At 39.4% G+C, this 14,607-nt stretch overlaps 1 protein-coding gene across 1 annotated transcript in view; it reads right to left on the bottom strand.

Moving 5' to 3' along the window:
* The window catches only part of WNK1 (WNK lysine deficient protein kinase 1), a 141,927-nt gene extending 127,725 nt beyond the window's left edge, over positions 1–14,202 (bottom strand). Inside the window, 2 exon segments of the mRNA XM_079139877.1 lie at positions 12,029–12,044; positions 12,384–14,202. Coding sequence (XP_078996003.1) covers positions 12,029–12,044; positions 12,384–13,145 — 778 coding nt within the window. The 5' untranslated portion in view covers positions 13,146–14,202.
* Positions 14,203–14,607: the final 405 nt, after the last annotated feature.

The raw sequence follows: 14,607 nt of genomic DNA, 5'->3' as shown, positions 1-14,607 counted from the left end.
TGAGTTTAATCCCCGGTACCCCCATCCTCCCCCACCAAAAAAAAAAAACCCTTAATGGAAACATTAATAACAAGGCTACAGAAGGCAGTTTCTAGGAAATAAGAAAAAAAACTACTATATTTTATACTATTTCATAGTCAAGACTTGGTTTTTCTGAAGTATTACTATATCAGAGGATGTTAAGAAAAAAAATTACAATGTGTCACATTTAGGTAAGTACTTACTGTGGAAGAAGTCAACTTCAAACAGATGTTTAAAACATTAAACTAACAATGTATTTGCACCACCAAGTATACACTACTCATTAAAGGTTTGTAAGACCATGATAGTGGTGATTATGGATAGTATATAGCAGTTTCATTTCTGTCCTTATAAGAAGGATAGAAAATGGTCAAGATTATCATACAAAGCAAACTGTTATAAGCCTAGACTATATAAGCATAGAATATTCACCAGCAAATATTGCTATGCTACTTATGCCCCCGCCACTGCAAAAAAGCTAGGGAGACATAAAGAATACAACACAAATAATTTGTCCACCAAAAGTAAAATCTAAACTAGCATCTCCAGCATCTCTTATGAAGCAGGTAGGGTACCTAGTTAAGCAGAACAAGTATTTAAGTGGAGAGTCTACCATTTAACTGCTGATGGCCTTTTTTCTTTTTTGTCTAGGTAGGAACAAGCAAAGCATCTAGGAGCTATCTTCTTTGTTCTGTGAATTGAGTGACCCTTCTGAGTTAATTACCTGAAACCAACAGACCCTGAAAAAAGCATGTAATAGGTTCTATTTTTGACTTGATAAAAGCTATCCGGACCAACAGTATTAAATACTGACTCAAGAGAAAGTGTGTAAAAGTATGCAAAATACAAAAACAAAAACAAAACAGAGAAAACCAGGTGTGGTACACATGCCTGTTAATCCCAGGGGCACAGGGAGGCTGAGGCAGGAAGATTCCAAGTTCAAGGCCAGGCTCAGCAACTGAACAGAACCTAAGCAACTTATTGAGACACTGTCTCAAAATTTTAAAAAATGTTTAAAAGGGTTGAGAATGTGGTTCAGTGGTAAATGCCCTGGGTTCAATCCCAAATGTATCAAAGACCTCGGAATTAGACCAGAAACTATGCAACTCCTAGAAGGAAAAACAGGATCGACACTCTAGCACACAGGCACAGGCAACGACTTTGTCAACAGAACCCCTAAAGCTCAGGAAACAATGCCAAGAGTTAATAAATGGGATGGCATCAAATTAAAAAGCTTCTGCACAGCAAAGGAAAAAAATAGGAATTGGAAGAGAAAACCCACATAATGTCTAGAATATATAAAGAGCTCAAAACACTTGACACCAAAAAAAAAAAATCATGTAACCCAATTAATAAATGGGCAAATGAACTAAACAGATACTTCTCAAAAGAAGAAATACCAACAGCCAACAAATACATGAAAAAATTCCAACATCATTAGCAATTAGGGAAATACAAATCAAAACTACACTGAGATATCATCTCACACCAGTCATCAGGAATACAAACAACAAATGCTGGAGAGGATGTGGAGAAAAAGGAATAGTTTTACATTATTGATGGGGCTGTAAATTAGTACAACCACTATAGAAATCCTCCTCCACTATGAAGATTCCTCAAAAGACCAGGCATGGAACCCACCATATGACCCAGCTATACCACTCCTCATTATTTATCCTGAAGAATTAAAGTCATCTTATTACAGTGATACATGCATAGCCATGTTTATAGCAGCACAATTCACAATAGCCAAACTATGGAACCAGCTTAGGTGTCCATGAACATATGAATGGATAAAGAAATTGTGATGTGTATATACACACACACACACACACACACACACACACACATACACACAATGGATTTATTCAGCCATAATGCCATTTACAGGAAAATGGATGGAACCAGAGACCATCATGTTAAGCAAAATAAGTCAAACCTGGAAGGTCAAGGGTCATATGTTTTCCTTCATACACGGAAGCTAGAAAGGAAAAAGGAAAACAAAGGTGGGGGTGGATTTCCTAAAAATCAAAGGGAAATGAACAGAGGAAAAGGACCATGGTGGTGCGAGGTGGGGACTGAGGAGGGAAATGTTAGGTTGGTGATACTGATCAAACTATATTGTACATTGTGTGCATGTACAAATTTGTAACAACAAATTCCATCAATATGTACAACTATAATGCACCAATTTTAAAATGGGGGGGGCTTAACTGCCTCTAAATCGGTTACACTGGTAATAAAAGTCCCTCCACCAAATATATACACATTAAAGGAATCCACCTTGAAAGATTGGAGAATTAAAGTCTAAACCAATTCTTGAGGATTAAAGGTTGATTTGTATGGTAGCAAAAGCCAGAAGTCCCTACTGACCTATCTATTCTACTACCCACAAATATTTTGAAAAATCTGACATATTTTGGGTGAGACCTTGTGTTCCCAAGCATGGATTATACCTGGTATAAAAGAACATGGGATTGTTTGACCTAAAAAAGAAAGAAAGAAAGAAAGAAAGAAAGAAAGAAAGAAAGAAAGAAAGAAAGAAAGAAAGAAAGAAAGAAAGAAAGAAAGAAAGAAAGGAAGGAAGGAAGGAAGGAAGGAAGGAAGGAAGGAAGGAAGGAAGGAAGGAAGGAAGGAAGGAAAAGAAAAGAAATTAGTACAAAGAACACCCAGGAATCCAGATCTATGGGATGATGTGCTCATACTCTGTACTGGTAGTTACAGAAGCAAATGATACTACCTTATACCAAACTGGTGAATTATCACACAGGATCTCAAATCCCAGAAACACATATGAAACTAGTGATAAACATGGATTATCTTTAAGAGAGTATTTCAGGAAAAAGCAAAACTCTTAACCAACAGTCTATGAAACTTTCATAACCCAATGCTAGTCATCAACAAATAATAAATAATAGTAGCATGCTGGGCATAGTGGTACAAGCCTGTAACCCCAGCTGCTGTGAAAGCTGGCTCAAAGCTAGCCTCAGCAATTTAGTGAGATCCTAAGCAATTTAGCAAGACCCTATTTCAAAATAAAATATAAAATAGGCTGGGGATGTGGCTCAGTGGTTAGGTGCCCTAGGTTCAATCCCTGGTACCAATAAATAAACAAATAGTACTTTCTATCAGCTTTAAGACACTTGTTTAAATCAAGTGCTCTAAATTAAACAGCACCAACAAATTACATTCCAACAAACTCAACATAGCACATTATTACTTTATTTGTTCAGAATCACTGAGAAGAAAAACAACCAAAGCCAAAAAGTAAGACCTAATCGACACAAACACAACCTGCTAATGATTTTTACTAATACCTATTCATAATTAAAACATCTAAACCAACTCTAACAAAAATGGCAATTTAGTTACCCAGTTCAGAAAATACCAGAAACAACCATTAATAAGGAGACTGATACAAATGTGCCGACAGCAACAAGCAGTGACCACTGACACAACAGAAGGCTGAGTTGTGGGAAACTAGGACAACGAATATTTTTCCAAAACTTCATAGTTCAAGAGTATAAGGGTAAAATGCCCACCAAATAATCTTAAAGCACACTCTTGTTTAATATAATAGTTGGTACTCTTAGTCATTCTCTGAAGAGATTCAGATCCTCCATTTAAAAGAACAAGGAAACGATCCACTTTAATAAGAGTTTTACCAAATTGTTAATTCAAAGTCTTAGTACTTGGAGGATAACACTTCATTATATGGAAACATTACTGCAGGTAAGGTAAGGGACCATCTTATTCCCATTACAATACTAAATAAACATTTAGAGTTTCAAACATTATTTAAATGAAATTCCATTTGGAATTCATACATACAAGAGCCAAATCCTTCTCAATGACATATATGACATGTCAAAATACAATAAACAGTGAAGGGGGGAAGGAAGTAACAAGGTTAAAAAAACAAAAAAAGAGAAAAAGTCACTAGTATCAGTAACTAAGAAAATTATCACTTCAATCAACAAAGTAGATAAAACTAAATCACATGGATGCAGACAATCCTTATGCACAGAAGTTTAGATCAAGAATAATGACAATAATAAAACAACTTAGTCTCCTCCTCGTAGAATCTATACATCTACACTGCCTAAAAGGTCATTTGAGTGGAAATGTTTCAAGAAAAAGAATAAAAGGTATAAGATGCTCCACCATGAATTATAACTGCTAATTGGAGCAAAAGATATAAAATTCCACAGAAGTCAAATGTTCTGGTTTAACTAGACATAGTGGAAAGAATGAGAACCCATGTGATCTTAAATAAGTTATTAAACCTCAAACACAAAATTAACAAAATATCTCCCTTGAATTGCTGTATTACAATCAATACAGGCAAAGCATGGTGCCTGTTTCAGAAGTAAGAGCCTAACAGGTAGGTAAATAATTGTTAACAATTATGAATACATTTCCAGATTAATTATCAAGGAACACTTTGCAAACACTACTAAATGCCAAGTCTAAAGAAAGTAACTGTATGTATATGTGGTTTTAAGCTTCCTGTTGTTTTTTTAAAAAGTCCATTTTAACTAGGAAAGATATAATTCAGAACCTACTATGTAATGAATTTTACTTAAAATCTGATAGTCTCAAGTGATACGCAAAGACAGTAATTCACAGATATTCCATTTATAAAGTATACATCACAATACTTTATGCATAAAAGCAAGAATGCTAGAGATTCTAGAAGAGAAACAAGTAACTATTTAAGAATCAACACATTACTCCAAACACTGCAAGTAAGGATTCTGGAAACTTATGGATAAATGACATGAAACATGAAAATTTATTTGGATTGAATTTAACTGTCCACAAAGAACCAAAGCTAAAACAGTAACTGACTTAGAATAGATTCTTATGATAGACAGTAAGAGAAAGATGATATAATACCATAGTTCACTTTCAATGCTTCACCTTCAATTCATCTCACCCTTGATCTTATCCAATCTTACCTGGCCACAAGAAATGGACTTCACTTACTTTCTCTATTTCCTGACCTCTAGAAGCCACTCCCTAAACCCACTGCAAATATGTAATCCCAATCTGTTAATCTTTATCACTACTAGAAAAGGCACACATCAATAATGACTTAATTCACTAATTAGTTTTATCTCCCATTGTTTGGTTTACACACTAGTCTTTCTGATTAACACAAGATCATCCACTACCTATATGTTGATCAAAACAAAATCGAACCACCCCCCACAACAGATTTGTCTCTGAGAAACTGAATCTCAGTGGCACAAAAACATATACAGAAATGATAGTAAGGTGAACAGGTTTTTCTTTTTTGAGAGGGAGGAGGAGTATTGAGGATTGAGCTCAGGGCACTCTACTACTGAACCAAATTCCCAGACCTTTTCTTGGGCTGGCCTCAAACTTGCACTCCTCCTGTCACAGCCACCCTAGTAGGATTACAGGTGTGAACCATCAAGCTTTCAAGGTTTTTCTTAGCTTACACAAGTATGCCATTTATATTGAGCATATTTCCCACTCTTATTTATATTTTTTAGTGGTACTGATGATTAAACACAGGGGTGCTCTACCACTGAGTTAAATCCCAAACCATTCTTTTTTTTTTTCCTTTTGAGATAGGGTCTCACCAAGCTGTCCAGGCTGGCTGTAAACTTGTGATCCTTCTGCCTCAGCCTGCCTGTGATAACTAATGGCTAAGGTGAGGTGTCTTTTCTAAAAATCATTATTAGCATATTCATTTAGTATAGCACATTTAATATAGCAATTTTACAAGGTCACTAGTCAAGTCACAACCGTAGAAAAGTTAATTTTTATGAAAGCCTACCTGAAATTTTTTGATTAATACAAATTAAGGTAGAGATACTGTAGTTAAGTCAACCAGAAAACCAAGCAGATTACAGATACTTTTCCTTTCACATAAAGTATCAAAAGCAAAATTCTTCAAATCTCCATACAAAATTAAATCTGCCAACTGTCAAAGATATAATCCTCTTCCAAATAAAAACATTCTTAAGAGGTTCTGAAAATTTTTCTTCAGTCTGAAAAGCTATCCTGTCTTAGATTTGATAAGATTACTAAACTGACAAAATGAAAAGCTCCTAAAACCTTTATCTAAGAAGTCTAAAATATTCAATTTATAAAAAGTGACAACTCATATCCTTCAAACTGAATATATAAAGTACTATTTGTGGGCATGGGGGTGTAGCTCACTGGTAGAGCACTTGTCTTGCATGTAGAAAGCCCTAGTTCCATCCCCACATCACACAAAAAACAAAGTACCTTATACCTTATAAAATATTACATTTTTCAAAGTGCCTTCTAAAAGTATTTCAGTTGATCCTCAACAATATTAAATCAGTTGAGACCTGTTGCTAATAAATCAGCACTACAGGTTAAGTTCCTTACTCAAGATCACATAATCCAGCAATCTAGAACCCCAAGTGTTCTGCCTTGGTGTTCTTATTCATTATACAGTACTCCATTACACTATAGTGACCTTTCCAGAGACTAGTAAACAACTTCAATTCAATTCAATATGATAAAGACTAAGGATTACATATGAGGTCCACCAAAGGGAAAAATATTTTCCAGGTACAGGCAAAAAAATTGAGACAAAGATCTTAGCAGATTCTGGCAATAAGAGGGTCAGAAAAAGTAAAAGGTCATGAAACTGAATGTCAGGCAAAGGTCAAGTAAAACTTAGAAAACTGAAAGCACCAATGACATGTTTAACTCAGTGTTCCTCTGCTAAGAGTAATACCAAGAGTAATAGTATTCTATTTTCAAGCATAAATGTAAATAAATAAAATCTTCATAGACTCCCTCCCTCAAAAGGACAACCTAAAGTAAGACACCGTATCATTATAGCTATTATTTTTGTGTCAGGTCTTGTCTTACATGTTTTACATATATTAATTCATTTAATCATAACTCTATAAAGTGGATGCTCTTTATACTCATTTTACAGATAGAAAATTGTAGCACAGAACTTGCCCCAAGGTGACACATTATGTAGAAGAATAAGGATTTGAATCTAGCAGTCTAGTTCTTAACTATTGTGTTATATTGCAGAAAAAAGTCCTCTTTGAATCTAAATTGAAGTTACACTAAGTCTCACCTATTCCTAAAGACAGATTTGCCCTATGTTAAAACAAAAAGTCTCAAATAAAATGCAAGTTACTACATATCAATGTAACTTCAAGCACTGGTATAAGCAAAAAACCTATGAACTGTGATCATAATGAATTACTTCACACATATCAAGATTTTCAGACATTATATATGAACATAACTACTCTTGTAAATAACAGTTTCAGCTGAAACAATTTTAAAGACACCAAAAAACCCAAAAAGAGGTGTAGGGTGATTTCTGAAAACAGGAGCCCTGTTTTAAAATTTTTCCCCACAGGGTTGAACTAGGATGAATTCCAAATGACCAGATCTTACACTTAAATGTTAGCATCAAGAAATAATGTCACCAGGCAACAATGACTCCCAATTTGTTTTACACAAAACAATCTCTCTTTGCGAGTTCTTAGACTAGGAACAATTGTGTTACTCTGGGTCTCCATCACAAAAAAAAAAAAAGGTAAATAAGAGAAATTGAAAGCATTTAAGTTCCTAAGACTAAGAAGGAACTATATCTTTAAAAAAAAAAAAGAGTCAATCTAAATTTAATTCTCAATTCCTGCACCACAATGCTATTACCTACAACAACAAATCCACAAATATTTTAAATCAAATCTTATCTAATCAAAATCATCCTGTCTCTTAATTCTGTTCTATACTGCTTAAAAGCAACAAAGGAGCCAGGCACAGTGGCACATACCTGCAATCCCAAACAACTCAGGAGTTTGAGACAGGAAGATTGCAAGGTGGAGGCCAGCCTCAGCAACTTGGCAAGGCCCTAAGGACCTTTAGAGACCCTGTCTCAAAATAAACCAAAAAAAGGATTGGGGATTTGGCTCAGTGGTTAAATGACCCTGAGTTCGATACCTGGTACCAAAAAAAAGAAAAAACGAAAAAGAATAAAGTGTCATTTAAAATAAATCACCATTCTTTAATTGCATAGTAGCTACCCTTACCTTACTTAAAGATGTGATCTGAATTTTGCCAATATTTCCTCCTAATCAGTAGTTTGAGAACTTAAAAACAATCTCAAAAGACTATTTTCTGAAATCTAGTTCTCAGGATTGAAAGTTACTACAGATTCTCATCCTAAAAAAATAAAATGGAAAAAAACCTGTCAATATTCAAATGGGGAGACCATTCAATGAGTTATTTTAAAAACTACAGTACTGCCATGCCCAGTGGAGCATGCCTGTAAATCCCTACTGCCTGTATTCTCAGTGTCTCCAAGAGGCTGAGACAAGAGGATCCAAGTTCAAGGCCAGCCTCAGCAATTTACTGAGGCCCTAAGCACTGAGCAAAACTCTTTCTCAAAACTAAAAAATAAATAAATAAAAATTAAAAGTGCTAGGGATGTACCTGAATGGTAAAGTATCCTGGGTTCAATTCCTGGTATAAGGGAAAAAAAAAAAAAAAAAAAAAAAAAGAACTGTACTACAGAAAAGTACAGAAATAAATTATAGTTTCTGAGTCACAGAACCATCTCCCATTTCTGCAGTGCTACTAAGTGCTACTATACTTTTCATAAAACATTGGGGTGGGAGGGGGTCAAGAATGGAGGAATGAGGGACTGTATAGAGGGAAAAGAGGGGTGGGAGGGGTGGGGTAGGAAAAAAATAACAGAATGAATCAAAAACTATTACCCTAGGTAAATGTATGATTACACAAATGGTATGCCTCTACTTCATGTACAAACAGAGAAACAAGATGTATCCCATTTGTTTACAATAAAAATAAATTTTAAAAAATAAATGATTCTTTTATCAGAAAAAATAAAAATAAAAAATAAAACACTGAGATCATACACTCAATATATTGACACGAAACTTAACTTAAAAGCCAGAAAATAAAGTAAGCACTAGGGCCTACTTAGAGCTAAAATGTAAACAAAAATTATGATTTGACTTCCCCTTTCAGGTAGATCTAGAAACAATCTCATAAACTTACACTCTAGGGGCACACTGGGGAAGTGTGTTTAAAATAAATAAACTATTCTTAAATCACTGTATTAATGTTTTCTTAAATATATTTTTAGTTGTAGATGGTCATATTTTATTTATTTTTATGTGATCTGAGGATCAAACCCGGTGCCTCACTGAACCAATTTGCTGTTTCTTAAAAAACAACATCCCTCCCTAGAAAAGAAATGTAACCTCTTAAAACACAGACCAGCAGTAACATTTTCTGACCATGGCAACTTGGTATTAAAATTAAGGCATGCCATTTGCCTAATAAATTCAGGTAAAGAAATCTACATCTTACTCAAAGTACCTCAGTTATTACTTAAGTATCAAAGTATTACCTAGGTATTATTTCTCAAGAACTGATGGAACTGGGGTCGTGGCTCAGTAGTAGAGCACTTGCCTAGCACATGTGAGGCACTGGGTTTGATTCTTAGCACCACATAAAAATAAATATCTAAATAAAGGTTTGTCCATCTACAACTAAAAGATATATTTAAAAAAAAAGGACTGACTTACTATATAATTATGCATACCATAATTTAAAAAATAAGCTTGACAGAAAGTAGTTTGATTTTTGTATCACTCACTCATCCCCCAGTCTATTTAAATCTCCATTTAAAGTGATAAAATCAATACCCAAAACAGAAGCCTGAAATGTGCCATAAAGAACCAGAATTCTCTAGAAATTTATAGTCACTTCTACCTCAAAATATTTCTTCATTTGAAATTTTAGCCATCTATTGAACTACGAATGTTTTAATACAACCCAAATTATTAGATCCTAACCAGTTTAATTTTTGCTAGTTATCAAACTATTTATATACTCTATGACCTAGTTGGTCAGATAACCTAATATTTCTTCTAGTTTCAATACACTAACATTTTTTTTTTTTTTTAAACCAGGGATTGAACACAGAAGGCCTCCAATCACAACCCCAGCCCTTTTTATTTTTTATTCTGAGACAGGGTCTTGTTAAGTTGCTATGGCTGGCATCAAACTTCTGATCCTCCTGCCTCAGCCTCCCGAGCTGCTGGGATTACAGGCATGCACCACCTTCCACAGCTTACACTAAGATTTTTAATTCAAACAACTGAACACAGTATTTCACTTGTCTTGCTATAGAAAAATATACATGTTAAAAGTATATATTTAGTGAAAAGCTTTCCTTTCTTCCCAATGCTTAAGTAATCCTTTGACTTGTCCTTTAATTCAGATCCAAAGACAAAAATTCAAACACTCACCTAATATGCTTTATTTGACATGTACTACAAGTGTCCTTGTCAAAAAAAAATAAAAATATTGCCCAACTACTACTATAAAGAATCCCTGGGCTACAATAATCATGTAGCACAAAATGAAAAATTATAAAATACATGGGCAAAATGACATGGACGTATCTAAACCAGGTTACCAACTCAATGTGCTAGGATTCATTTGGTTCTGCAGCCAAATCCTGAACTGGCTTAAAATTATTATGTGATGTAAGATTTTCCTTAGTTTGATCATGCTCATGCCTAGATAAAGAACTAAAAAATCCCAAAAGTTATGAGTCCTAAGAAAAACTGGGACACTTAGACAAAGTTCTCATTGTGACATCAGTCAATTGAATTTTTTGCCCTTTATTATTAGTTTCCAGATAATAAACTATCAGAAAATCCCAAGTGATAAAGGGAAAACACACACTGTACAAAGGCTTAAAAGTGAAATACTTAAAACAAAATTAATCCAGAAAATGCCCAACGTTTCATTGGGTTCAATCTTTAAAAACAGGAGACAAAAACCACTAAAAAGTACCTAATGAAATATGAAATTATAACAAAAGAATAAATTCCTGGATGAGTAGCAATAGGCATCATTGGTACAAAAGAGAAACAGGTGTCTTCCTGTAAATTTTTACCTGCACACCAAAAGAAATCATACCTAAGTTTTTGAGTATGACCAACAGTACAGTTTGACAAGTTTTTTTTAAAAAAGTCTGTCACCTTTCCAACTCTTAATCACTATAAAATTAATGAGTAGTTTTTACTTCACAAATTTCCATATCAAATGCAGAATTTATGAAATTATGGTGTATGCCTGTAACCCCAATGGCTTGGGAGGCTGAGGAAGAAGAATTTAAGTTCAAAGTTAGCCTCAGCAATTTAGTGAGGTCCTAATCAACTTAGTGAGACCCTGTCCCTAAATAAAAAAAGGGCTAGGGATGTGACTCAGTGTAAGCACCCCAGGTTCAATTCCTGGTACCAAAAAAAAGAAGAAAGAAAGAAATCACTATGTTCCTAAAGAACTTGTCAGTTTTTAAGTTTACTTCCACATGCTGTTTTAACTTTTTTTCACATCTGATATGGCCTTGGTCGGTTGCAAATACAGACAATAGTCTGTGTTCACTCCCCTGTGAGCTCAACAGTCAAAGCAAGGTACTACAAACGTCAAGCAACAAGTAGTCCAGTGTTTAAACCTAGAATACACTTGTCCATCAGAATGACATGTCATTATTTAAAAGAAAAATCTCCCTAGGAGGTTAAAAAAAAGGAAGCATTAGGAACTCCTTTGGATTCTTGGAAAAGTTCAGCTAAAAAAATCTTTTTTTAACAAGATTAAAACGATGATAACATTACAACTCTCAAAGCACTTACACAATTTTGCAAGGCTCCTGAGGAGTGAATGAACTGAAGACATTCGTTTTAAGCACCATTCAGATTACTGCTAGCTACCATATGTCTTAAGCAGCAATAGCAAACACATACTGTACCTTAGTATTCAAAAGGAGCAGTCTTCATAATTACTTTTTACTAAATGCCTGTGCTGCCTTCAAATAAGATATATTCAAAGGAACAAGGTCCTTCTTATTCTAAAAGAACAACCTTGTCTCAGGAATGAAAACACCACTTCTAACACAAGGACTTCAAACACAAGGGCAGATCATCCTTACCGAGGCTCTGATGAAACTGAAATGCACAAGGCAAGAAGACTGTTTTTTTCCTAACTCAAAAACTTCCCTGTTAATTCCAAGTTTCCTGCCAGACACTAAACCAATAACAAGAGAACCATATGTTTGTACTTTTTCAGCCCCTGCCTAGTAACGAACCCTAGCTATCAAAAATTTTTATCTTTTCAAACACCTAGGTACATGCTTCACATTCTCCCAATTTCAACTTCTTTCCAAAGCTGGCCTCACCTTTCCACTCAGTCAAACAGAATTACATGTAAAGGGTGAACTCGATAAACTGGCTTAACAGAGCCAAGTTTGGGACCAAGGACCGTAAAAGAAGTAGGTGGGGCTTTACCTGCAGTTCACACCAGGCGACTTCCACAGTGGTTTCAGTGTCCAGGCCTTTGTAGACTGTTTTAAAGGAGCCTCTGCCGATTTCGATGTCAAACTTGAGAAAGCGGCCGTCATTGGACATTCCCACGGCCTTGGTCTCCAGCTCTTCGATATCATCCTGCTGCTGGCTCCGTTCCTCCTGTGGCTCCTTGGTGCTGCCGCCACCGCTACCACTTCCACTTCTCGCCGGCGGTGGCTCCTCTTTGCTCCCGAGGTTGGGCTGGGAAACTGGGCGGTCTTTGCTGGTACTGCTTGGGACAGTCGAGATGGCAGGGCCCGCGACAGATTGTTCCTCAGGGGCAGCAGCGACTGGGGGCCGCTGGGCCACCTGGGAAGCGGCGGTAGCAGTCAAGGTCTCCTCCCGGTGGGGCTCTGACGGAGCACTCTGCGGAACAACCGCGGGGACGCCGGCCTGGGGAACTGAGAAAGGGAGGCCGGGCAGCTCCAACGCAGTGGCATTGGAGTCACAGATGACGCTCCGTCGGAAGAAGCGGTGCTCGGTGGTGGTAGTGGTGGCGGCCGCCCCACGGCTGTCCTTGTCCATAGTGTGGCGGCGGCGCCGGTACTCCTCCGTCCTGCCAGTTCCAGCGTCGGTCGCCGCAGCCCCCAGTTTCTCGCCCACGGAGGAATCTGAGCTGGAGCCATTCTTGGGAGCCGGTGCCGGCGGCGAGAGAAACAGGGAGCCTGGAGTGCTGCTCTGCTTCTCTGCGGCGCCGCCAGACATGGTTGGTACGCTGGGTGAGGCAAGCCGGCTGGATATGTGAATGAAAAGAGGAAGAAAGGACCACCCGCAGGAGCCGCGAAGGTCTGCAGGGCACCGCTCCTACAGCGGGTTCGGAGCGACCCAGACCGGACGACTCCCCACTCAGCACTGACAAGGCGCCCCGAAGGCGACACGGGACACTGGGCCCAGCTGCGGCTGCTGCTGCTGGCACCGAAGCTGCTGCGGCTCACGAGGCAGGCTCGTCGGCGGGAGATTCAGGAGCTGAGCCACTGGGGTTAGCGCCGCACGGTCCGCATCCATCCTGCGGCGCGCGGTGGCCGGCAGGGCTGTGGCAGCAGAGGCGCCGCAGTCATGAGGGGCAGGATGAGGGAAGTCGGCACCCAAGCGAGGCGAGGTGAGGTGAGACAAGGCGGATGCTGCGGATGCGGCGACCGCTCAGGTCCCGCCGCCGCCGCTCGCCGAGTAGGGCGGGCTAGGCCCTGAGGGCGGCGGCACCGCGCGGAAGGGACGAGCTCCGACGCCCGGGCGGTGGCAGCCCCAGGGCACAAGGGTGGGAGGGGCCGAGCAGGGCGAGGGAGGGCCGCGGCCCGGGCTCCGGTCACTGGGCAGCCGCCTCCTGCCGCACGCGCCCCCAGCGAGGGGGACCAGTCTCACAGGGAGCCCATCGCCCAGATGCCGGGAGCCGAAGCTTCGAAGCCTCGGCGCCTGAGGAGCGGGCCCCCCCTTCCCCGAGGCCTCCCCGCCCGCCCCGGGCCTGGCAAACCCTCGTCCCCTCCCGGGCCGGTGCCGGGGGCTGACGGAGGGAGGGAACGGTGGGGAGGGGAGGGCCGCTCACCGCGGGCCCGAGCTCCGCTGCTTCTCTGGGCCAAGAGTAGAGGAGACCGAGAAGACCGGGAGAAGGGGATAAGAAGAGGAAAAGAGCCGTCACCCCCACTAGGCGCCTTCTGTCACCGAAGATGGGGGTACGATTGGCCCGAAGGAGAACAGCAGCGTCCGCCCGGGAAACTCTCCGCGCTAAATGGCGCCGGAGTCTGAAGCCTCCACACAACCCGCTCGGACCCCGCCCCCCGCCGCCCGGGGCGGCCCCACCCCCACCGCGCTCGGGGCTCTCGCGCAGGCGTTCCAGTCCTGAGGCGCCCTGGGACGTGTAGTTTGCAAGCAGGAGACGCTAGAGAGGCTGAGGAAAAAGGCGCCTACGACTTCCGTGATGCCCTGCGGCTGCTCTAGCCTGATGCCTCCTGGGAATTGTAGTTTTCTTTGGAAACCGCCTCTTCTGGAAGCCTGATGGGAGCTTCATCGTGGGTAGCTCAAGCCCATCCTAAAGTCAGCTCTCGCTAGGAAAATCATTATTCAGGGACAAATTGTGGAAGGAAAAAAAGTAGAATAAAGAAGAGGGATGAAGAACAAGAGGAGAGGCTCCCATCATTCTCTGCTATAAGAGAGCTCTTAGGATTTCCATGCA

This window comes from Sciurus vulgaris, assembly GCF_902686455.1.
Source record: "Sciurus vulgaris genome assembly, chromosome: 5".
NCBI classification, from domain to species: Eukaryota; Metazoa; Chordata; class Mammalia; order Rodentia; family Sciuridae; genus Sciurus; species Sciurus vulgaris.
Note: the sequence above shows the minus strand (reverse complement) of the source record. Positions and strands in the feature narration are given on the sequence as shown.